The 26137-nt window shown below is 45.5% G+C and overlaps 1 protein-coding gene across 3 annotated transcripts in view; it reads right to left on the minus strand.

The window, feature by feature from the left end:
* LOC136448141 (kin of IRRE-like protein 3) overlaps positions 1–26137 on the minus strand; it is a 75770-nt gene that overhangs the window by 36746 nt on the left and 12887 nt on the right. For all 3 annotated transcript variants that reach the window (XM_066447303.1, XM_066447304.1, XM_066447305.1), the window contains exons 2-3: positions 14178–14331; positions 13570–13766 (exon numbers count right to left, since the gene is read on the minus strand). In XM_066447303.1, coding sequence (XP_066303400.1) covers positions 13570–13766; positions 14178–14331 — 351 coding nt within the window. The remainder of the gene's footprint in view (positions 1–13569; positions 13767–14177; positions 14332–26137) is intronic.

Raw genomic sequence — 26137 nt, forward strand, 5'->3', positions numbered from 1 at the left:
CAAAGTTTAAAGTCGGCTGGCGCAGACGACTTTTAAAGATAAGTGGGCCACCCCACCGACCAAAACCCAACCACAGATGACCTAGCTCACAACTGACTGCCATGGCTCACTACTTCTTGGACGACTTCTTCTTCCAGGTTGGATTTCAATGCCATTTCCTGCATACTGTCTAATGAGAGGCGGCCAACATAATCCAGTACCACAATGAAGAGAAACGGTGCTGATGTGTTCCCTTAAAGGACACCAGCTGTTACCTCAAAGGGGCTTGTTTCACCGTCAGGGGTGATCACTGTTGCTCTAGTGTTTATGTATAATGCTTTGATTGCAATGACAATGGGTAGAATTATTCCATACAGGAGAATTATGTCAAACATGATGTTTCTGTCTATGGAGTCGAATGCCTTACGGAAGTCGACAAAGAGCAGTACTAGGTCAATGTTGCATCTTCTAATTTCTTCTATGATTCTACGGATTGAGCGGATTTGCGATATGGAGGACCTACCTCTTCTAGCCATTCTGTTTTTTCCTCAAGAGTATATCTACAAGACGGTTTAACAGAAGTTTGTTAAAAACCTTAGCAGCTATGGGTGTAAGAGTGACCCCACGGTAGTTTGCGGCTTGTGTTAGATCTCCTTTCTTGGGTACCGGAATGACTCCGCCTTTGAGCCACGCTGAAGGAGGTGTGTGTGTAAGAGAGGTTGGCTATGTGTGAGAATGGCTTAACTCCCAACCATGGTCTGTAGAAGGTTTGGAGGCATATGGTTGGCTAAAAGTGACAGGGGATTTAGCGAGAGCAAAATGTCAATATGAAATTACATGGGAAGCAATCATAGTCCAGGTGGTCTATGGGTTGAAAAGCATTAAAACATCTCAAAATGACAGCATTGGGCGCTCAAGACAGAACCAACACTTTAAGAAGATTCTCCAGATGGCATTTTACTTGGGGAAAACTTATCCAGCAAACCGTGTCACTTTAAGAGGTAAGTGAAGCACATGCTAAGCATAAGTATACCATCCACCGTCGGAAGTGGCAACACAATCACCAATAAATCCATAAACACAACAACATAATTTATAAGCAAAACATATTCTCCACTGACTGCTAGATACAAATTGTGAAGTAAATCTTGCGAATCTGCTCGTGTTTATTTGAGTAAAGAATGTTCGTTATTTCGTATCTTTATTTGAAATTTTTCCTGCAGAAAACTTGGGTATTTCACCTTCCGCAATATGTGCTTCTACGGTTAACTCCAAGCAGATCTCTACGGGATAAAATATAATACTATCCAGGCCGCCCGAAATTCAAAGGGACCAGTTGACGATTGCTGCGGCCTGGATAGTATTTTGCCGCCACCGCGATGTGCTGGAAGATGACCTCTACTGTACATTCATTGTAACGTGCCATTTGTAATGTCGCGTATAAACTCATGCTTGCAGTAAATACTCAATATAACGTACATGTAAAGGTTCAGGTTGTATCGATCATATACTTTAACACCTAAAAACTTTTTATTCAGAAGGATGGAAACTTTCACCAGTCAGTAAACTAATCTTTATCGCCAGGCAAACTAATTAAAACACGTCTTGTCCCTAACGAATGGGAAAGTGGATTTAAAACGTCGTGAGTTTCTATCAGAGGATTTCATTTTTCCCATTTGTGTCAATTTGGCAACGATCCAACGAAGTTATTGACTTCATAATTCTATTTCCACGCCGTTATAGATGAGATATTTTCCATAATTACATTACATAGAAAGGAATTGGAAAATTTGCCAAGGACACGAGACATTCCTGCTGCGAGAACAAAATGCTGTGGACACGTTACGTAAGCTGTTTTCATCGCATGTCTCTCGTGTACCTAGTTTTGATCGCTTATGTATGGTTTATTCTAGCTGACAAATTCCTCATAAAATAGGAATTGTTACATTCGAATTAGAGATGTCTTAAGTAAGTGAAGCGTTCGCCCTCGCGGTATTCGGTAGGTCATGAGTTCGATCTCCGGCCGAGGCATACCAAAACTTTCAAATGGTACATACTGCTTTCTTTGCTTAGCACTTAGCATTTGGGAGAGTACGGTAGTTGAGCACACACCACTAGTTGAACTAGCCCCTGCAGTAGTGATTGCTCTTACTCTCTCTCTCTCTCTCTCTCTCTCTCTCTCTCTCTCACTCTCTCTCTCTCTCTCTCTCTCTCTCTCTCTCTCTCTCTCTCTCTCTCTCTCTCTCTCTCTCTCTCTCTCTCTTTCTCTCTCTCTGAGGGTACCTATCTTTGGATGGGGACTTGAAAGGCGGTGGAAGGAGGGTTGGGCTCCGGCTTCTAATACCGTGCCCTAGACACAGTGGATAAAAACCTTCTGCCCTTACGGCCTCAAAAAGACTATGGAACTACCTTTACCTACCACACAAACTGCTATAGAGCTTTACCTCACGGTGGGGATTGATTTTTACAAGCCAAACGTAACTGAGGTATCAACAATTACCGCTTATGTAATTACACCATCTTCCCATCGAATCTCCACTAAGCCCGTGTCCAGTTTGGAAGTCAATAGCTAATGGAGGCCACTGGGGCATTTCTGTTAGGCTCTACCAGCCTCCGCGGGTCGCTGGGATAATAGTAGAAATTGGCCAAAATAGAGTCAATTGTATGAAGGGAATCGGCTACGGAGATAGGGTCCAATACTGCTGCGAATGTTACCCTCCATGGCCAAAGTCCCCCGTCAAATGTTCTCTCAATAGCCGGCGCGGTTAGTCTGGTAGAGACATTTCTGTCTGTGTTCGAGGGATTCACGAGTCATTTAAACTCGATTTCGGCGTCCAGAAGAATGCTATTGTCCCATCAGGCTAAATCAATTCTGTTATTAGATTTAAAGAAAGGTTGAGGAGCACTACTAGAATATGGACAACAACAGTCGGAGGAGAATGTCTATACCTTGGTTACATACAATTTCAGGGATTGAAAAAAAAAAGGTCCGATTCAAGTTTGCCTCAAAGCACCCGAGCTCTGTTTTTGTGTTTACCGCTTGCTGCATTTTTAGATTGAATGTCCGTGTACCAAGGAAGTACAACACTTACGCCCACTGTACGTGATGTTTAGTACCTTACAGGCATCCAGAGCATTTTATAAGGCTTGAAACTTGAATAAAAAACTCGAACTTCTAGTCATTTCTACACATAGTAAGTTTCGATAACACTGTACCATTACATATCGACATTAAAGGAGCAAAGATACGATGTCGTTGTGTGGTGAGAACTGATTGAAAATCCAAGCCCTTATAGACTGATCCTGACTGTCCATCACAATTAGCGGTTCGACCAATGAGAGAGAGACTGCATGTCCATCAAATATTTGCATTTTTATGTTTTAATTTTGCATTTCTACGTTTTGACGGAGTTGTGCGGGGCTATGGTATTGTTCTATTTACACTAGGCGAGTGAAACTAAAAGATCACCATGTAGCTTATTTTTGTGCCGCTTTTGAGCACTTTTGATAAGAAATCCGCACGCAAATGTGGTTAACAGTGGCATAAAATGTCAATTCAAAAAATTACAGCAACTAGAATATTTCCAGTTTTCAAGCCTCATAAAATGCTCTGGGTGCCTTTAAAGTGGAGCGGCATAATCAACGCTTTTACTCATCACTTCAGCTGCTCGCTCTTATCTCTGTCGATTTCCAGCAGTAAAATTTATTGCACCAATTCACGAGCGTCGCGCACTTTCCCCGCGGGAGCACAGATACGGCTGCCGGCATTTACATGGAAGTCAAGTCGCGTAGCCAGCGTGAGCGAACGCGCTTTATCTACTTCTGGTATCTACATGGATGCTGTTCCGGTCTTGTTGTAGAAATGCGATATGGTATTACCAAATGTTTCCATGTTTCTTTTACCAATAGACATGCAACTTTGGTTTTCACAAGTGACAGAACTGTACAAAAAGGCAACGATGTCCAGTAAAAGTAGATCTTTACTACGTTTAAACTGATATCTGTGCGTCAGGAACTATGCAATTCAAATTCTCAAAATATTCTAGCAACTTAAAACTTTACCATTCAAACAAAACATTCTATTTTCGACATTAGTGTCGTCTGAGTATTGTTTGCAGTAACGTGACTATAACGTAAGTATTGTCAGCCACGTTGGTTAGTTAAACCAGGAATCTGCCAGGTAAATGTGGATTTGCATAATGATTATATTCATTAAGGTAAAGGCAGTCCCCTGTCCTTTAAGTGCCCGTAGTGATATTTGCTTGTTATCCACTTTGTCGAGGGCACGGTAGTGGAAGGCGGAGCCCATCCCTCTCCTTCCACCGCCTTTTACCTGCCCAACCGAAGTCAGGTACTTATTTCACACCTGGGTGGTGATAGGGAAGTCGTCTTAAGTGCCTCTCCCATGGGTTAAACATCAGTGGTATATCAGGGGATTCAAACCAAGGACATCTGGGCCAAATACTTTAACCCTTGCGCCAACACGACAACACGTGTATTTACAGCCCATAACTATGATATCTACCAACCAATCAGACCACTAACTAACCAACCAACCAACCAACGAACCAGCCAACCAACCAACTAACCAACCAACCAACAATCAACAACCAACAACCAACAACCAACCAACCAACCAGCCAGCCAGCCAACCAGCCAACCAACCAACCAACCAACCAACCAACCAACCAACCAACCAACCAACCAACAACCAACAACCAACAACCAACCAACCAACCAACCAACCAACCAACCAACCAACCAACCAACTAACCAACCAACCAACCAACCAACCAACCAACCAACCAACCAAGTTTTGTTCCAGCAACTAGGATGGCGGCCCTGAGATCGAGTGCAATATGACATGGCCTCTTTAGCTAAAACTTCTCAATTCTACCCAGGGTCATTAAGGCAATGACTTTTCCCCAGTCGCTGATTCGGGTCTGCAGGGTTGCAACCCTGCCAGAGCTGCAGCGATCTCAGGTAGTGTAGAATGTAATCAATTTTGCGGCTGGCCACGTTTGCCATTCTGTCTGGGATCCAGCAAAAGTCGATTGCTTTTAGCATAACGCTGCTTCAGTAGGAGAACGTCGTGTTATCACGGGTGTGCAAGAACTACAAAAGGACCGGATGTCATGTCCTGCCGGCGTATTGGTGCTTATTGGAGTAACAACTCTACTTTGCACGTATCTGACTACTGAATGGCAGCTACTTATAATACCTCATCAAACAAGATGGTTAGAAGTTCTACATCGTTTTCTTTTGAACAACATTGTTTTCCCGGGTCGGACGTTTCGGTACCTGCTCTACTGTCTTCCACAAGGAGGTTAGAAGTTATTTTCACCGAACACAGCCAGCGCAATGAACGTTGTCGTGTGCTCCTTTACACAACAACAATGAGCAATGGCCTCATTATCCCACACACTTACTGGCCATCCTTCATAAATGCCTGTGCGTAAGTCATCTATGATATCTCGACACGACCTGAATAATTCTAACGTAGCGGAACCGACATAAAAGGAGCCATCTGCATCAGAGATTCACAGCCATCCCTCAACAGAGGCGGGGGGCGCCATAGACTTTCTGCAGCATATGATCCACTGCTCACCGAATCACGTGTTCTATCTGCCTAATGTGTCGTCATAGAAGCAGTGGATTGCTCATTCCTCGACAAAGACTTGGTTTCGTCAGTTGGCAATTCTGGTACGTCATACGTCCATCTTTTTTGTGTTAGAAATTACAGTTCAACTCAGTCAAGTTCAAGCATAATCATGTAATTTCAAATGTACTAATTGAGGAATATGAACACGTTTATATCACTACTGTAAATTTGTTACTACGCAGCTGTCCCTTCAGAATCGTGGCCTCGTCCGAGTTTTTGGCCCGCAGCCACCATTTTATTCAAAGTTAGTTAATGTTAAAATCCTCCCACACCATTATTGATGTATAGGGCGGTGCCCATCTCCGTTTCATAGCCACACTGTGGTACAACTGTAGCAGGGGGCTAGTCCACTGGCAGTGAAGTGTGTTTAACTTCCATACTGTTTCACAATTATGTGTACTGTTTCACAAGTATTTCATAAAGTCTTTGGTATGACTCAATGCGCCTCTTGTCCAGAGGTGTCCTACCTGGGGCTTGAACCCCAGTCCTTCTGGTCCAAGTAATTTGAACCAGGTGTGGTGAGAGACAAAGGCGCAGACCACTACAACACAGGGACACCCCCTTTATTCAAAGTTAGGAATGCAAAACTACAGCGTACGAGCCTCATACTATTCATGCTTACAGCAGCTAAGTGTGAATTTTGCAACGATTTTCAATTCTCTGCGAATATATATTATAAAGGATGTCGCATTGAATGCAAGTCAACATGCTGATTACAGCATTATTCAAATCCAGCCACTAAATACGGCTGATGAATTCTTCTAAAATCTCGTCTTTGTAAGATCTTTGATGAGATGAGAATACTTATGCCTTTCATACGGCACATGTTATAATCATACATTCATACTCCACGCGATTCTGTATCGGGTCAGTGGGAAGGTCAGCAGCCATCCTGACGCGCGGCGCTGTCTACTGCTGTCTCTCATGGAACGGTGGTTATTGCCTCTTAGTACTTGCCATGCAAAGCCTCTCCAGTTATGGTGGGGTCTTAAAACTTTGAAATTTGCTTCGAATGTTAAAACCCTATTCCTGCCGATCCCGACAATTGTCGGGTTGCACATGCTTGTTCTGTATGCTAGCCCTGACAACTGTCGGTTTGCACATGCTTGTTCTGTATGCTAGCCCTGACAATTGTCAGTTTGCACATGCTTGTTCTGTATGCTAGCCCTGACAATTGTCGGGTTGCACATGCTTGTTCTGTATGCTAGCCCTGACAATTGTCAGTTTGCACATGCTTGTTCTGTATGCTAGCCCTGACAATTGTCGGGTTGCACATGCTTGTCCTGTCGATCCCGACAATTGTCGGGTTGCACATGCTTGTTCTGTATGCTAGCCCTGACAATTGTCAGGTTGCATATGCTTGATCTGTATGCTAGCCCTGGCAATTGTCGGGTTGCACATGCTTGTTCTGTATGCTAGCCCTGACAATTATCGGTTTGCACATGCTTGTTCTGTATGCTAGCCCTGACTAATTGCCGGGTTGAGGGTATTTCTAGAATGTGTACGTTGCACCCTCGCGGTTGTTGTAAAGTGAGGTAACTTAAAATGAGCAATAAAAACCTAGTACCCTTTGTTTCAAAGGTGTCTGGGCAGGTGGGGGTACATTTTTGCTCTGAAATCCAGCAGGACGAGGGTTAAAGTTTCATCCGATAAGATGTGGAGTTGATTGGGTATTCGTGAATCTCAAAGGACTATGAATAAGTTCAAACTCTACACGGCGTACCTTCGTATTTTCGCTTTAGATTTTCTTGGTTCTAAAGCAAGTCTCTGTCTTTCACGTCTTTAAACAACAGGACGAGGAGAGGAAGCTTCACGACTTTCCTTGTATTATCTAGGGCTCAAATTGTCGTTGATTTTTCATTTGTGAATTGTCAAAAGAAAATGCTGAAACAAAATCAGAAACATATTGCTCTTTACGCTGATGAAGGTTAGATATCCAGATAGTAAGATTCGCCCCAAAATAGTTACTCAAGCAGCTGAACTTTATCCAGTTGCTTGAGTAACAATTTTGGGGGTATATTGCTCTTTCCATCAAGTCAGAATACAGAGGATTCCCTGTGGGATTATGAATGGTTTGTCCCTGTCAGAGCACGACCCCCCGGGGATAATAAAGGGTTTGTCCCGGCCAGTACCCGACCCCCCGGGCACGTGCAGCGCTGTGGCTACAGCAGATAAGGCGGAACTTTTGTTGCCAAGAAAATTGCTACAATTATTGTGTCAACATAGACGTATGGGCTGCTACACTGCAACATTTAGGTGACGTGTAAGGCTTAGCCAAATTCATCATACGATATTCATTTCTTAGCATTTTCAGAACCAATTTTCCAAAGGGATCTAAGAAAGCATTTTCAGCTGCAGGTACACCGTACAAGACAGCTGAATTTTGTAAGACTATGTCCCATAATGATAAAGCCGTTCAACTTGCTGTCAGTCGTACAACTTATGAAACTGGACCCTTGCAGCACGATTCTACGGCGCGCGCATACAAACGGCTAAACTCTCCTTAATAGAAGGTAAAAACGTGAAGGCAAAGAAAGCCCCTTTAGCATTTTTGTGAGGCCGATTAATGGACAGTGGGTTGTTATCAGTAGACTAGATGATTATTTCGATTTTCATGTATCTCCGTGTACTTGTTTGTCTGCAATTAGCCTTTGGGCATGAACTTGCAATAAAGTTATTATGTTACTTTCTCAAGGGCGCAGTATTAAAAAAGTAGGGCCCATCCCTCTCCTTCCACCGCCTCCCGGAGTTCCGAAGTTAGCTACCTATTCAAAAACCTGGATGGAGAGAGGAAAGTCGTGTACAGTGCCTTTCCCGAGAACGAAACATCGGTGGCACGTCAAGAGATGCGATCCCAGGAGCTCTTGGCCAAGTACCTTTACCGTTACGCCAACACGGCGTCACTTCAACAGAAGGATGGCAGGAATGGATGTATCATCACAATACGGATGAGTTCGGAGAAACAATGCCCCACATTACAGGCTCCGTTTCTGCACAAACCCGGCGATGAACGGTGCATAATGTGATGTATTAGCGCCAGATTTTAATCGGGCTCTCCGGTGACAAACGGGCGCGAGCGGAGCGCACCAGCTAATGAGCCAAGTCCCGTGATGTACGGCGTGCGTCTAGATTCCCCCGGATGTTCCTTTGAGGGAGCTACTGAAGAAGAACGCGCGGGTCCCTCGAGGAGAGAATCGAAAATGATCCATTTAATGTTTCAGATTAGTAAAACGCAGCGGCACTAAAATATAAAGAAAGGCTCGCGTTTGTGACGTGTAATTTGGAAGTGCTGTATACTCCAGATAGCAATTAAACTGCGCAGTTGCTCGTTTTCATTGCTATCATCGTGAATGGACGCATCATCCACATAAACCCTGATGATGGAGCCCCAATTTGTTCATTATGGCATCACTGGGTGTTCTGTATTATTTCAAACTTACTCTCTAGAGTCAAGACGAAGCCTAATTACAGCCCAAAGTCTACGAACCACTACTTTAAACTCTGATCGCTCTGATATACCTCTCCTTCCCTGGTGTCATTTACGTCCGTTATGTCAGAGTTGGTTGTTCTGTGTTTCGTTAAAAGTGACAGTCTTCTATAGAGTAGACAAGTGCACATTAATAGCGTCTTATTAAGACTCAAAGTCCGTAAACCACTGCTTAAACTTAAATTGCAGTCTTATCAATGTATAGCTGTCGTGTGCCGTCACTTAGGTGTTCTGTATCTTTAAGAAGTCCTAAAGTAACTACTTAAACTCTGACTGCACTGATGAAGCTGCCATCATAACCAATTAGGAATAGTTTGGTAATCTGCATTTCTGTCTTTGTGACAATTACTCTCTACATCCAAGTGAGTTGACAAATTACAAAAACTTCCATCATGACCTCAAACCTCCGGGTCACTGTTGAAATTCCGATAGGTATCATTTGCCATGTGATTTGTTCAGTATCTCGTCAGGAGGGTGTTAAGGCTGTATTTTCTAAATGCAAAAATGACAAGGAGTTGAGAATCCTGATACTACACATTTCACATTCGAGAATGGATCTTGTTATGATCCTAAGTCTTCGAATTACAGTTAAATTGGTTTTTGACAGATGATGAAACAAAGAACAGAACTAGTGGTGACCCACTCAAGTTGAGAATTTCATATTAGCGCCACCACTAAAACATTATAATGCAGACAACGTACGCGCTACCCCAATGCCTATTACTACACATTGCAGCAGCTTCCTGGCGGAGCCTGATTGCGACCCGACGCACTGCTCAAACTCTGACTGCTCGGAGGTCAGGAAACCATGAGGGTTAATTTGAAGCGACGCTAAAACTTAAGCGCGCTACTTAAGCAATGCTGCAGCTACAGGCACTTTATTAGACGGAGGATCTGACTGATTGCGCCGCTCGGCGTCGTGCCGAATGACGCACACACAATTAGTCCTAAACAGGACGCGGAGACACTCTGGTAACGTCTGATTCGCGCATGTTAGTCGGTCATTAGACTGGGTGTCGGTGATTCAACCTCCGCAAACGTCACAATTAGACGTGGCGCGCAGGGTCCGTTTTGAGCCCCCACAGAAATTGTAGCCTCTTTTAGACCCGTAGAAGCCCTTTTCTGTAAAATGTTGATGAGCTCTTGGATGGATCAGATTTGGCCAAAAAAAAACTAGCGTTTGGTATGTTGTTTTTGAGTTTTGTGGATTTATATCGTAACAGCGTAAATCGATTTTTGGTCGTGTTTTTCGGTAGGATTTTCGGAAGGCTAAAGTAATCATCGACATCTTTAAGACACGAATAAACCCTTTTCTTGTAAATGTAGGTCGAATCTTAGATGGATGAGATTTTGTGAGAGAACAAGAGATTGCCCTGTTTTCTTATGATTGTGGATTTACCGTCTTAACGTGAAAGCACACTGAGGAAAATATGTCGTATTTTTCGGGCAGGATTTTCGGCAGCTTGAAGCAGGGACTTATGACAAACTCTTAGTCACCAAAAACGGTTGGATTTTGTAGGAGATATCCGCGACTGTCCCAAAAATGGGTCCAGAAGGCTACGTCACAACATAGCTGGGTTTGACACGACACGCCCAGGAACGGGCCAAGTTCTGCTGCTGTAAGCCTGTCAGACGGAGGCCTTGCCCTTCTCATAACTGATATCGAAATAATGATTTATTGAAAATCTTTTCAAAGTGACTGCGATATCAGTTATAAGGGCAAGGTTGCGTGGCTAGATTTCCAAATATGCTTATTTCTCGTATATTCCCCGTCAGGGTAGTGCTTTATCCAGATAGGAGAGAGGCCATCCTGCGTGTAAATTTCACAGGAATAGTCGGCAATGTACAGCACAGCAGATCATCAATACTCTACCTGACTGAAACTCAGATGGAATCATTCAACCGAGTCGCTCTTTGTACAGAAACGCCGCCGCACCATGGCTCATATTGTATGTGCCGCACTGGTCTGTGAAACGTAGATTTGTCAATGTAGTCTGTTGATCCGTACGGATATTCGGGCTTAGCGACTCCCACACGGAGTGTGTTTGTTAAAAGCTGTTTAGCTGCAGGCAATCTCTCACTGCCATTTTTCAAGCACACCGGGTACGCCGCCATCACTCAGGCATCAGTGTCGGCGGAAATGGCAGCCGCTGCTTACCGGGAAGGATTATTTCAACACCGATCAGGAAAAGGACAGAGGTCGCTTTGGGTAGTCTCCAAGCAGACCTACGGGTTGGCAAAGACCGTATCCAACAGGCAGAAGGAGTTTTCATAGCCAAGATTGCACTATAAGCTCCTTCTTCCAGTTGGATACGGTCTTTGCAATCTATTGGGTCTGGTTGGAGACTAGCTTTGGGTACATTTTTCTGTATGTGCCGATTTCTCGCACTTTTTTTCTGACGTGTGCCATCAGCACTCTGTAATATTCATTTTCTTCCTATAATAGACCAACACAATGTATCTGGCAGTGTGTTTCTGTGCACCATCGCTCAAATAGTAACGGTTCACCCATGGAAATATCCATGCATTGGGAGAGGGTTTGACCCAACTAGGTTTCCTTTCTTCTTCTGTCCCGTTATAAGTTTCAAAAGATATCATAAAAGTATTCCTCTTATAGATAGATAACAAAGAGGGCTATCCGTGATTTCTGGTGCTGATATAAGTTTAGCGAAATTCATTGGGAAGGAGACTGTGGTGCTTTGGCCCAACGAGTCTTTGTATCTCCATTGGAGAAGTTGATCTGTAAAGAACGTAGAAGTCCTTCCCGGAAAGATCTGTATTTGTATATTTAGCCGGTGTAGCCTCCTTCCTCGGAGCACATCAGCTTCGCAAGCTGCTTGGTGGCAACGATTTCCAAAATACGGGTAAGATAGGTCAAGGGAGAAACAAAATCTGCGTAACCAAACCGGCGTATTGTTGTATATACAGCGTCTCTCATGTTGGAGGTGGTAAAAATGAGAAATTCGTGGAAAAAGAAGAAGCTGTGACCTAACTAGTGTCCCTATCTTTACGACTGGAGTACATCTGCAAGGCTGATCCATACAGCGAAGATTGCTGTCTCGTGCGATAAATCGGGACTAAAGAGCAGTAAAAGGCGCTACTTGTTGCGGCATTTTCGTTCCCTCCGCGTAGTCGTGATCCCAATTTGCATCTCGGATGGAAAGGTTATTCCATTTCCACAGGTGATAAATATCCCCGGCTGCGGACATGGAACTTGAATGGTTGAAGTATCGGAAGAACCTGCATGATGAGTTGTTTCTGCCTTAATGTCAAGGAAATCTTTGGCTCCCTTAAGATGCGAGATTCCGGAATGAATGGTACCTGAGGGTCAGGCACGTCATGTAGCGATGATAGAGCAGACAAGACCGATCGGCGGCAGGAAGCACTAGCGGCCCACATCAAGCCGTAGGATTGGCTATTACTCACCGACAGCAAACCGAGACGGCCGTGGTTCTGTACGGGGACGATGGCATCTCTTGTCGAAGGACACAGCCCAAAACGCTTTGTGTTTCAACAGAGCCAGTTGATGATAAAAACTTTGATGTTAAAGAAAAAGAAGACCGAAGTGAATGAGTTTTACGGCCCGTCGTACGATTTTTGATGTCGCAGAATTGCAAGCAAACTGTCATAGGACTAACCGCTGAAAAGGATAAAAAAAGCCTTTTCCGTAACGAGGCAGTTGGAGTCTAGAAGACACGTGTCGATAAACTATCCCAACAATGTGCTCAGTCTGCGGTCGTGCGGCGAATGCTGGAGGGCCATGAAGGTACCGATGGTATTTCTTAGCATCAGACATAGCCCGTGTGTAAAGGTGGTGTAAACAGTGTAGGCAGAATATAAATGACTCTACAGTCCCTATGACTACCCAATCGTAAGAAATGTCCTGACATATCTAACACGGTGAGCAGGATTCTCTGGATAGCCCTAGTCCTATAGGCCTTACCTTGCTTTTGTTTCTCCACAGCTAGTTAAAGATAAGGTTATAAGATTCAGTTGAAAATAGTGAAGGACGAATGTGAATGATGGCCAAGGTAAAAACTGTCCAGAAATAACTAAGGCAATAAGCTCTTGGTGGCCCTACATGTCTTATTATTACCTAATCGTAAGAAATGCCCTGACATACCTAAGACGGTGAACGCTTAGTGGCCCTAATCGTAAGAAATGTCCTGACATACCTAAGACGGTGAACCCTTAGTGGCCCTAATCCTAAGAAATGTCCTGACATACCTAAGACGGTGAACTCTAGATCTTAGTGGCCCTAATCGTAAGAAAAGCCATGACATACCTAAGACGGTGAACCCTTAGTGGTCTGCATCGTAAGAAATGTCCTGACATACCTAAGACGGTGAACCCTTAGTGGCCCTAATCCTAAGAAATGCCCTGACATACCTAAGACGGTGAACCCTTAGTGGCCCTGATCGTAAGAAACGTCCTGACATACCTAAGACGGTGAGCGGAATGCTCTTGGTGGCCGACTGGTGGCCCACCGCGCCCACCTCACACTCGTACACGCCGTCGTCCGTGTCGGTGATGTTCTTGATCTCTAGCGTCGCGCGGTCGCCCCGCGTCACGCGCCCGTCGAAGTTCCCGTAAGCGTGCTCGATGTTACCGTCAGCTCGGTACTGGAATATCTGTTGCCTGTTGGAAGAAAAAAAATAGATTTTAGGACTAACAAAACAAGGTTCTTCTTCATTCACAACGAAAATGTTTACAACAAGGTTCTTCGTCATTCACAACGAAGATGTTTACAACAAGGTTTTGCGTCACTGCCAGTCTTGTTGACAAAAATATATACATACACATACATATACACACACACACACACACATGCACATGCACACACGCGCAGGCACATGGACACACACAGAGTCTTTCAGACACACACACACATACAGACATACTGAAACACGCACACACACACACGTGCGCGCTCGCATACACATACACACACACACACACACACAAACAAACACACACATACACAAACACACACACACACACAGACAGACAGACACACTGACAGCAAACCAGACACAGAACTTCGCGCACCTTGGGGCGGTGATGGAAGAGCTGGAGCGGAAGTGCCATTCTATTTCCGCCTGGTCGACCTGGATGCCCCAGTAGTTACAGTAGAGGAGGGTGTCGTCTCCACGCTTTATCCTCACGGGATCCCCCACGTCAACAGTGATCACCCCCATAACGTCTGTAACACAAGTAAACACGTCAGACCCCCACGTCAACAGTGATCACCCCCATAACGTCTGTAACACAAGTAAGCACGTCAGACCCCCACGTCAACAGTGATCACCCCCATAACGTCTGTAACACAAGTAAACACGTCAGACCCCCACGTCAACAGTGATCACCCCCATAACGTCTGTAACACAAGTAAACACGTCAGACCCCCACGTCAACAGTGATCACCCCCGTAACGTCTGTAACACAAGTAAACACGTCAGACCCCCACGTCAACAGTGATCACCCCCATAACGTCTGTAACACAAGTAAACACGTCAGACCCCCACGTCAACAGTGATCACCCCCATAACGTCTGTAACACAAGTAAGCACGTCAGACCCCCACGTCAACAGTGATCACCCCCATAACGTCTGTAACACAAGTAAACACGTCAGACCCCCACATCAACAGTGATCACCCCCATAACGTCTGTAACACAAGTAAACACGTCAGACCCCCACGTCAACAGTGATCACCCCCGTAACGTCTGTAACACAAGTAAACACGTCAGACCCCCACGTCAACAGTGATCACCCCCATAACGTCTGTAACACAAGTAAACACGTCAGACCCCCACGTCAACAGTGATCACCCCCATAACGTCTGTAACACAAGTAAACACGTCAGACCCCCACGTCAACAGTGATCACCCCCATAACGTCTGTAACACAAGTAAACACGTCAGACCCCCACGTCAACAGTGATCACCCCCATAACGTCTGTAACACAAGTAAGCACGTCAGACCCCCACGTCAACAGTGATCACCCCCATAACGTCTGTAACACAAGTAAACACGTCAGACCCCCACGTCAACAGTGATCACCCCCGTAACGTCTGTAACACAAGTAAACACGTCAGACCCCCACGTCAACAGTGATCACCCCCATAACGTCTGTAACACAAGTAAACACGTCAGACCCCCACGTCAACAGTGATCACCCCCATAACGTCTGTAACACAAGTAAACACGTCAGACCCCCACGTCAACAGTGAGCACCCCCATAACGTCTGTAACACAAGTAAACACGTCAGACCCCCACGTCAACAGTGATCACCCCCATAACGTCTGTAACACAAGTAAACACGTCAGACCCCCACGTCAACAGTGATCACCCCCATAACGTCTGTAACACAAGTAAACACGTCAGACCCCACGTCAACAGTGAGCACCCCCATAACGTCTGTAACACAAGTAAACACGTCAGACCCCCACGTCAACAGTGATCACCCCCGTAACGTCTGTAACACAAGTAAACACGTCAGACCCCCACGTCAACAGTGAGCACCCCCATAACGTCTGTAACACAAGTAAACACGTCAGACCCCCACGTCAACAGTGAGCACCCCCATAACGTCTGTAACACACGTAAACACGTCTGATTACACAATATAATACAACGTGATTTGTTACCAAACTATAATACCAGGATGTATTTACTATTCAAACATTGTTTCATAGTCGGAACACGTCACTTGTTAAAAAAACTCAAGAAATGTCAGTTTTAATAGCTACAATAGCTACAATTGATGGACAATAACAATAACAATAGCTACAATTGATGGACATTTCAAATGTGACATATTGTAGCAAATCTATGACGAAAAAAGCCGCGCTTGCACAGTACGAGAACAGAAACTGTCAATTGAAAGCATTGAGTGAACAGCAGTTTGGCAGCTCTCTCTCTCTCACACTCTCCTTCTCTCTCTCTCTCTCTCTCTCTCTCTCTCTCTCTATCTCTCTCTCTTTCTCTCTCCCTCCCTCTTTCTCTTTGCGCACTGGCATATTCGCCTGCTAGATTGTGTCTAAAATCCCTTCAGTTTCATGTGACGGGCCCTCCTCACAGGGTATGAGAGATATTCCTGACAGCCGCTTGCGATGAAAGAAAGGCTTTGCCCCTCAAGTCTGCCGGGAAGTTATCTTGACAAGCAGCTCCAGGACAGGGTGAGGGGAAAACGAACGTGCGGAGTAGCGCCTTTCGGGGGGATTTAGAGAGACTGGCATTCGCGCGGATTGGGAAGAAAGGCACCTAACGAAGGCAGTGACGCGCGTGCGTAGTCCTGTGATAAGCGAGTTTGCCTCTGGACCAACAGGTTGGGAGTTCAAATCCCATTTGTTGCAGCTCAGCCGACTATAGCATGTTACTGGAAAGGGTTGCAGTCCTTAGGACGCGACATAAAGCCGTGGTTCACACTTCATCGTATTGGCAAGAAAGGGAATTTCCCCGTACAATGAACCCGTAAATTCATATCGTCTGTCTTCTCTGTCACGACCAGTGGAAGATTAGCGCTTCAGTGAGCTCAACTGGTTCGACATCACTTTCATTTTTTCAGACCTACATTGTCTGAACATGCTGATTCCTGATGACGTCACTACATGGCGAGCAGGCCGAGAACCAATGGATGCTGCCTCGCCACTAGAAGGTCCAGAGGTGAAGCAGCCTGCCTAAATCAAGCCTGTAACAGCCCTTCCACTGAGCAGACCCAAAGAAACATGACAGCCGGCACATTTAAGCCAGGGGAATTGGGAACTACGGTTGATGTAGCCATATATGATAACATGGACCAATTATTGTCAGAACTAGCACAATTGTGATGTCCAGTGTCGTCCCCATGACATGAGTAAAGCAATTTTAAATGAGTTCCAATCATCATTTTAAGTACCTTTGTTAGCTACGGTACGACACAGACGTTATTAACCCTATCTACATGAGAAATAAGCTGTGTCTGTATTTTATGCAAGTCATTTACAAGTAGTTGATTGCCTCTGTAATGTTTCGATCTTAGAGAAATGCAAGTCACTAACAATGGTCCCTAATGTCGCACTAAATGCCGGGGTCCCACAGGGATCTACCCTCGGTCCCCTTCTGCTCATTACCTATACTGGGACACAACAGAGGTGTAACAAAATCAGGCAAGCTCATATGCAGGCGACAGGTCTGCAGGTCTCATAGAGGGCAGTCAACGTATGAACATCGTGACAGAGGCTGGTCTTAAGTTGCCATGGAAACATGCCACTAACCTCACCAGATACGTAAACACCCTTCAGGAGAGGTAAAGGTAGCCCCATAGTGGTTTTTAGGCCTTAGGGGCAGTGGGTTGTTATCCACTGTGTCTATAGGGCACTGCATTGGAAGGCGGAGCCCAACACTCTTGTTCCAATGCCTTTTACCTCCCCAACCGAAGTCAAGTACTAATTTCTACAGCTAGGATATCGTTTAAAGTGCCTTTCCCAAGGACACAACATCGGTGGCGTGCCATGATCCCTGGGTTCTGGGCGAAACACCCTAACCTTTGCGCCAACACGCCACCATGCACACCACCCAACAGTAGAAGGCTACAAACTAGGCCAACATCTAACACTGCCGCGGGGTTTGAACAACAGGGAATGGGGTGTATTTTCAGACTACAGTACTTTGATGTAATGGATGAGGTCGGCAAACGTTTTAACAGTGAGCAATACATTATCTCGCGGATCATCGCGAGGTGAAGCGAGATCTCACCACAACCACTTTACCGCAATTCCAAACAATCTATCAAGACTTCCTCACAGGGCCGATGCCCAAACTTCCCGTCAAGTTTTACCTGGGCTTCCATTCCTCTTACACTATTAAGTCCCTAACGAATCGGTTCAAGTCGCCGAGAGAACAAGGACGGATGGTGAGAGGATCCGCAGCCCGTTCATCAGGAGGCTGAAGCCGCGGGAACTCCGCACTGTCGGCATCAATCTCCGACTCAGTGGACTAGTGAGTGAGAGGCGTACTGAGAGCGCACAACACCACCAGGCCAGCGGCATTACCGCTACAAGCCCGGCTTTAAGTACGGTATAAATCAGGACAGTTTTAAGGATCACAATCGGCGGAAGGACGTCCTTGGAATATTCAACAGCCCGCCGTTACCGTCGGTGACTCTGCGGAGCGTGCTCAGGCGAAGGGCTTCAGCTATCGCGTTAACGTGTTGTGGAAAATATATACATTATTCCACACCGAATATGGCCCGAGAACTCGTAAGAAGTCCAAGCCGATAAACGGTGCTTTTGCCAGATGCTTTATCGGAAACGCCTTGACGCCGCAGAGTAGATAGCGTAATGTTCACCAAAACGGCAAGAAATATATGTGCGGATAGACAACGTCATCGTAACGAGCTAATTTCGGTCGCTTGTAGACCATAGAGCAGATTGAACATAACGTTCACAGGGATAGCCTTTAGTTATATATAGGCTTCGTATTTACGCGCATTATTACAGCTCGGCCATGGAAGATCAGGAAACATAAAAGGACAGTAAAAGCTGTGGTTTTTATATCCTGTTATGCCTTGAATAGAATTTCTTAACTTCGAAAGTGCTCTTACATTAAGCGGTAGTCTGGTATGCATGCTTCTCTAGATAGCCTCAGTTCGCTCCTCTGGTGGATTCCCTGCTAACTACCTCTGTGCGGACGCCCGTCTATATAAACGGCGCACCCACTCGTTTAAAGTGGCATTGTGCGAGGTGCCGCAGAGTTTGAATAGCTAGCACCGATAGTGCCAATCGCTGTCAAAATACAGTTCGCGGCTTTTATGGTTGGAATGATCTATCGCCGCTACGGTTCTCAAGCGGTTCTCCCGCCGCCAGAAAGCCTGCCTGGGCGCGGGTCAATCCGGCAGGGCGCGGGCTTGTATCGCGGAGGAAACAAGAGCACTTCGCGAGTCCGCTCGCACAAAGGACCGCATTCCTCATAACAAATTTCACCCCGCTATCGCCATAACTCGTCTGGCCGGTCGATGGGAGCGGCACTGCTGACAGCTTAGCGACATACTGGAGAGGTGCGGGGCGGTTTTCACTGCGATACTCCAACCGGAAGAATGGAGAGAATACGGGGGCTAGTTTATTGCTCGACGAGCAGATATAAGGTCCAATGTATGCAACAACTATATTTCCATAGCTATATTCATATAAAACTTGATTTGTGACGGTTATTGAAACCATAGATATTTTATACGTATACGTATTCAAAGGGTTACAGGTTGTTTCGCTTCATTGTAAGTTCGCTACAGCACTTTTCGCTACATGGCAAGTCGTTTCGCTACATGGCACAAATTGTTTCGCTACATGGTACAAGTTGTTTCGCTACATGGTACAAGTTGTTTCGCTACATGGTACAAATCGTTTCGCTACATTTGAATGTTACTTCTGCCATGTAGCGAAACAACTTGTACTATGCAGCGAAACAACTTGTACCATGTAGCGAAACAACTGCAGTAATGTAGCGAAACGACTGTAGCCAACTGACAATGTAGCGAAACAACCGGTTACCGTTCAAGTCAAAGTAAAGTACTTATAGTTAGTACCAACAAGCTTTTGATTGGTCCGTTGATGAGAAACCTGTCATTCTGCACCGACCCCCGTTTCGGCCTGTGACAAACAGCCAAGTATCGTTGATGAGAAACCTGTCATTCTGCACCGATCCCCGTTTCGGCCGGTGACAAACAGCCAGGTTTCGTTGATGAGAAACCTGCAATTCTGTACCGATCCCCTATTCGGCCGGTGACAAACAGCCAAGTATCGTTGATGAGAAACATGTCATTCTGTACCGATCCCCGTTTCGGCCGGTGACAAACAGCCAAGTTTCGTTGATGAGAAACCTGTCATTCCTGGTCGATCCCCGTTTCGTAACAAACAGCCAGGTTACGTTGATGAGAAACCTGCCATTCTGTACCGATCCCCGTTTCGGCCGGTGACAGACAGCCAGGTTTCGTTGATGAGAAACCTGCCATTCTGTACCGATCCCCGTTTCGGCCGGTGACAAACAGCCAAGTTTCGTTGATGAGAAACCTGTCATTCTGTACCGATCCCCGTTTTGGCCGGTGACAAACAGTTCGTTGATGAGAAACCTGCCATTCTGTACCGATCCCCGTTTCGGCCGGTGACAAACTGCCCGGTGCATGCACCAACTCATCGGGCGGCGATTGAAGCCGGGGTTGGCCGCCAGCCCTTCTGGTGCGCATGCATTATTTCGTTTCAATTTCAATTTTCGTTTCGATTCTGGTCAAGATGGAAGGCGGGTCAGTCCAAAAGGCCATTCCGGAAATCCCCGCAGGATCCCACACACGCACCGGCTCCTTACACATCCCCACTCACAGCCGTTTAAAGGGAAGATAGTGGATCACAAAGACTTTAAACCTCTATCTGTGATGAATCAAAGACTGGCTTTAAGTTCCTTACTTCAACTCCTAGAATAAACCCATTCATCAAGATTCCCGGACGGTTCTGATGTTGGCACGGGCTTTGAGGCGGATGAAAGGAGGCATCAGGAGCATTACGTCGAATGTCTTCCTCATTTGGAACAAATCGAAAACCTTGCAAGTGAAAGATGTTCCGTTCAGGCGCACAATGGGAGAACCAACGTTCGGAATCAATGTTCATCTGCAGTGATTCTTTATCTGTCTTCGGGATCAGGAAAACGCTGAACACCAACAAGCGTTTCCAGCTCTCGTACTGAAAAACGCCTTTAGTCAGGTACTGTGGCCTGGGTGCTCTTGAGGTACATTACAGTTCGCGGTGATTTAGCTTCGCGTCAGGAAGAAAATGAAGTGTTCGCGGTGATTTCAAGTTCGTGGTTGAAATATTGTGGTAAGCGGACAGAACAAACAATTTGTCGGTGTTATTAAGTTCGCTAGAAGAGTGAGTGAGTGAGTGAGTGAGTGAGTGAGTGAGTGAGTGAGTGAAAGAGTGAGTTAGTGAGTAATTAAGTTCTCGCTATAGAGGTTACCGCGAAAAAGTCAAACATTAAACCACCGCGAACCTAAATGCATTTACAGTATTTGTCCTTCTGCAACGTCAATTAGAAAACAGTACGTAGATATATCAAAACGGTAATTTCTGCTGCTACATCTAGGAATGGCATTTCGTTGGGAGAGGGGGGGCGGATTTGTCATTTTTCTGCTAACAATTATTTGCAGGTAAAGTGTTGTAAATATCTACAACGTCTCGAGTTATGCAGTTCACAAACACGGACCCCGAAACATGGCCTCCTTGAGGAAGATATTTGGCAGAAAAAGTGTTATTTGTACTGACAAGTTGCAAGGCAACATACTTGAATATGATGATGTATTGCGCTGGTCTCCTCTGTTTATACAACATCAACAATCAGAAACATACTTATAATCAGCAGAGAAAATACGAAAACGCCGTCCGCAAGACCATCCATGGAAGGTAACATTTTCCAAAGAGAAGTGGAGAGCGTTCATCAAACTCTCAGTACTGTAAGAACTTTCGTAAAGGGCAGGCAATTCCGGAACTCTGACCCGCAGGAAGCATCTAAATTGCATGGTCACATCACAGTCTGGTCTGGAACTCGGAGGGGGGAGTTCAAGAGTAGATTGAGCGATTATGATTCATGAGGTTACGGGTGCAAGTGCTTAAAGATGTCCATGTGTGTATGTATGTAGTATACTTCGGGCTATGACGAAAGAATGGTCGCCATATTGTATAGTTAAAGCCGTAACTTGTATTTGATTCCATGTATGAACCGCTCCTCATATACAATGATGGCAACATCGGGCTCTTGTTGAATTTGATTTTTTAAAAGGTAAATTTGAATATGTAATTCAAGTTGGGTAGCTAATATAGTATGCACGTGTGTAGGATTGACCACGTTGAAAGATCCTAGAAAAAAGCAGAAACATTTACCCGTTGAATCATTCATCATATAAAACAATACCTAATTGTTCAACATACTCAAAGACAAATAACACCGCTCTCTGTATCGACAGAAGATGTAGTTGCTAGTTCACAAACTCCCGGGAGGTAGAATCTCGGCAAAACAAAACAATCTAAATATCCTTTGACTGACGTCAGATCTCGTTCGTTACCATGGTCCCCTGGGGGATGTGAATGGTAGAAATTGGGCAAATAGACTGGGTAACTCACCAGAGGAATCAACTCTGAGTAGCCAGAAATAGTAGAACGAAAAATAAGAGGACTCCCACAGAAAACTGATTCTCCTAACATGTTACTCATTTCGAAGACGGAAGTTAAGATTCCCCGAAAGGTAAACGTGCGAGCATCTTGCATTTTATCATCATGTACATCATTTCTGGCCCATAAGTGCTATACGTCTCGACGTAGGTGGCTCCCTTGGAAATCAACTTGTCTATGTTCAAGGATCCCATCGGCTATTCGCAAGATCAAACAAGAATTATACAGGGAACAAACAGCCCTTTGCCAGCTAATTAACTCTCTTCAAGAGACTAGTTTCATTAAATTCAAAGAGCATTCGCACTGTCAGTGAGTTATGTGGCCACGATTACAGATTTTTTAAAGTTGGAAAACCCCCTACCACCGCAGAATTAATTACGTTAAGAGAAAATTTGATGAACAGTGCTCCAACGACTAGTCGATACTGTCAAGACAGGACCTGACGGATGCATCACGAGAAGCAGCATTGGAGAGCTCCCAACACTGCAGGCGGTCCCAGCAGCTGAGATCTTCCAGACGTGGTCCGTAATTAACGCTGCCCTAAACTTCACGTCTTCAGCTGAGAACATGACAGAACGATGCTTAGTCTTTGTCACGTTCGATTACGAGGCGGTCCTGTGGCATTGCCGGGACTGACTATCCTCACGGTTAAAACTGCACAGGCGACGTACAAACCCTTTGACGTTTTAATAGCTGAAGGAAAATACGTGCAAACTGTAGGATTTTAGGTTAGGGGCGTTAAAGAGTCCTACCACAGACTCCGATAGCTTCTATTACCCTTATAGACCGCGCGATGCTCGTAACCTGCGCGTGATTGGGCCGGGTAGGAAGGGCGGGATGTATCGAGGTTTCCGTTAACATCGTTTGTGCTTCGAGTTGACTGATCGACCAAGAAGGCAATTAAGATGGCCATTCAGCAGGCGGAGCCTGTTGACGAATGAGGGGCTCATTTCCGCATGGATTATTGAGCTCATTCGTCTCTTATTGTTCCCTCTGTACACTATCCGGACAGCTCAATACAATATCCGGACAGCTACAGCTCTGTTCCCTCTGTACACTTTCCGGACAGCTCTATACACTATCCGGGCAGCTCTATTCACTATCCGCACAGCTCTATACACTATCCGCACAGCTCTATACACTATCCGCACAGCTCTATACACTATCCGCACAGCTCTATACACTATCCGCACAGCTCTATACACTATCCGCACAGCTCTATACACTATCCGCACAGCTCTATACACTATCCGGGTAGCTCTATACACTATCCGGACAGCTCTATACACTATCCGGACAGCTCTATACACTATCCGGACAGCTCTATACACTATCCGGACAGCTCTATACACTATCCGCACAGCTCTATACACTATCCGGGTAGCTCTATACACTATCCGGGTAGCTCTATACACTATCCGGACAGCTCTATACACTATCCGGACAGCTCTATACACTATCCGGACAGCTCTATACACTATCCGGACAGCTCTATACACTATCCGGACAGCTCTATACACTATCCGGACAGCTCTATACACTATCCGGACAGCTCTATACTCTATCCGGACAGCTCTATACACTATCCGGACAGCTCTATACACTATCCGGACAGCTCTATACACTAACCGGACAGCTCTATACACTATCCGGGTAGCTACATATACTATCCGGACAGCTTTGTTTCCTCTGTACACTCATCCGAACAGCTTTGTGCTGTTGCATGTTTCGTCTGAACACAGCTTTTCGCCCGTACATGATCACAGATTGCTATAGGCGTTCATAGTTTTGAAGATCGGTAACACATTCAATATTCGTTGGCAGATCGTCCCGCAGGCCTGTTTATACAGACGTAACAGTCAACCATAGCATGTAGAGTGCTGCAAAGTTAGGACCTTTCTAATGCAACAAGAGCAGCCTTATCATCGATCAACTTTGGTTTCCATACTAGAAATATACGATCAAAAACGACATTTTGACTGTAGAGGGCCAACGGCAATCATCATGCAATACCCGCTGTATTAAGGTGCCCCGAGGGCATGTCTACTAACATCAACGTCACCCCGGCAGGGAGGGATCCCGTTATCAGACGAGCAGGCTCTTCAACCCGACACCTGCCGTCAGCAACAGGCCAGACTGTGACGCGGTACTGATGGCTTCCCGTGATGAGAATGATCTATTAAAAGTTGACATCGCCCTGATAAAAGTAGCAGGGTGACTACCAAAACGTCGGTAGAGAAAAAATGGTTGTGTACAACAAAAAGACAACAACTATTTACACATCCGAAATGTACCTGTGCACCAAAACACCAAGACATGTTGATCGCTTCGCCCCATGCGGCGTTCAACACTTCACTCACACGTCTGGCAGTCGTTTCCACCAAAAAGTCTCAATGGGGATTTTGTCTCATATCAATCAAATTTCTAGTGAGTGCCCTGCCTGGAGACTAAAGCGACAGAGAATGAAACCTTCGGAATTCTCCAGACTGCCAAGGAATTGCCGACACTTCCACCGGGTGCGCGAGCCGGATGACTTATGGCACTATATTCCGTCGAAGGGAAAATCCGTTGCCGCAAGCGGCACACTTAACTGGCCTCAATCAACTATTATGACAGACCCATTCATAACGGCCGTTAGGGTCAGGCAGTAATAGGTTGTCTTGGGGAGTTTGCGAAGGCCGCATGTCAGGCGGGGAGTTCGGGGGATCCATCTAAGGTAACCCATCGACCGGGGGATCCCGATTCTCGGGTCGTCTTTTTAAAGAAGATTTCGATGGACGGGAAACAAAGAGGTACGTTTCTGAGATCGACACTGTAAGGATTTAGTAAGACGGTGTTCCGGAATGCATGGGTTTTGTTCTGCCGACTTTCTGTCAGGGAGGTTAGGAAACGAACTTATGTTTGGCCAAAGCAAGGTGCTCTGTCGTGGGGCATGTGCAGTTAATTGGTTAGTTAATCACCTACTGCAGCAGAATGAATCTAAACCTACCATCACGCCCTGTGCGACAGAAGTTTCAACACCTACCCATAGCTAGAAAACATCTGCTTCTGCCGTACATGTGCACATATAAACCTACCATCACACTTGGTAGCGATGATAACGATTGCAGTCAAAATATTCAAAGGCACAAAAGAGAGAGAAAAGCCAAGCTGTCAAATAAGAATGATGGGAAATGTTCCGCTCAAACACAAAAGCGATAAGAACAACATTGCAGCCATGTCTGGGGGATCCTCTTGGATACAGTAAAGCTGGTCTTCAATTACATGACGTGTATGTAGGGAGTTACAATAGATAATTGAAGATATGGGAGAAAGCTGGTGCATTATATTCTGAGATGAAATCCGTGGGTCCATGTTCAAATTCACGAATCTAAGCCCATCCCCATTTCATTTCATTTCCTATCGAAGTAAATCTTCTCCATTTCCCTTCGTTTTTCGTTCCCCTCGGCAGGTCTTTGTCTGCTGGTGTACTCGTACTTGTGCGATGGCTCTGATAAGGTATCCCTCCCTTACAAGAAGAGGAGTAAGCCGTGAGTTCTACCTATCAGCTGCAGAACGGATTCTCCCGCCGCGTTTCGTCGCCCTGGGAAATCAAACCATCGATTTAAAGATGTTAAAAGCGTTTGTGAGCTGACAGGATGATTTAACACTCCTCCGCCCGTCCAATCTTCCGTAATCCCGCCTTAAAAGTGTTTAAGAAGCAGAGGAGGAGATACCCTGAGTAAGAATCCGCTGTGACACGTCAGCACGTCAGACGGGAACAGGGTCTGAGCGGAGGGCCGTTTGTGTCGACTGTTGTCGGCGCGGACTAACCGG

Source organism: Branchiostoma lanceolatum, chromosome 14, assembly GCF_035083965.1.
Source record: "Branchiostoma lanceolatum isolate klBraLanc5 chromosome 14, klBraLanc5.hap2, whole genome shotgun sequence".
NCBI classification, from domain to species: Eukaryota; Metazoa; Chordata; class Leptocardii; order Amphioxiformes; family Branchiostomatidae; genus Branchiostoma; species Branchiostoma lanceolatum.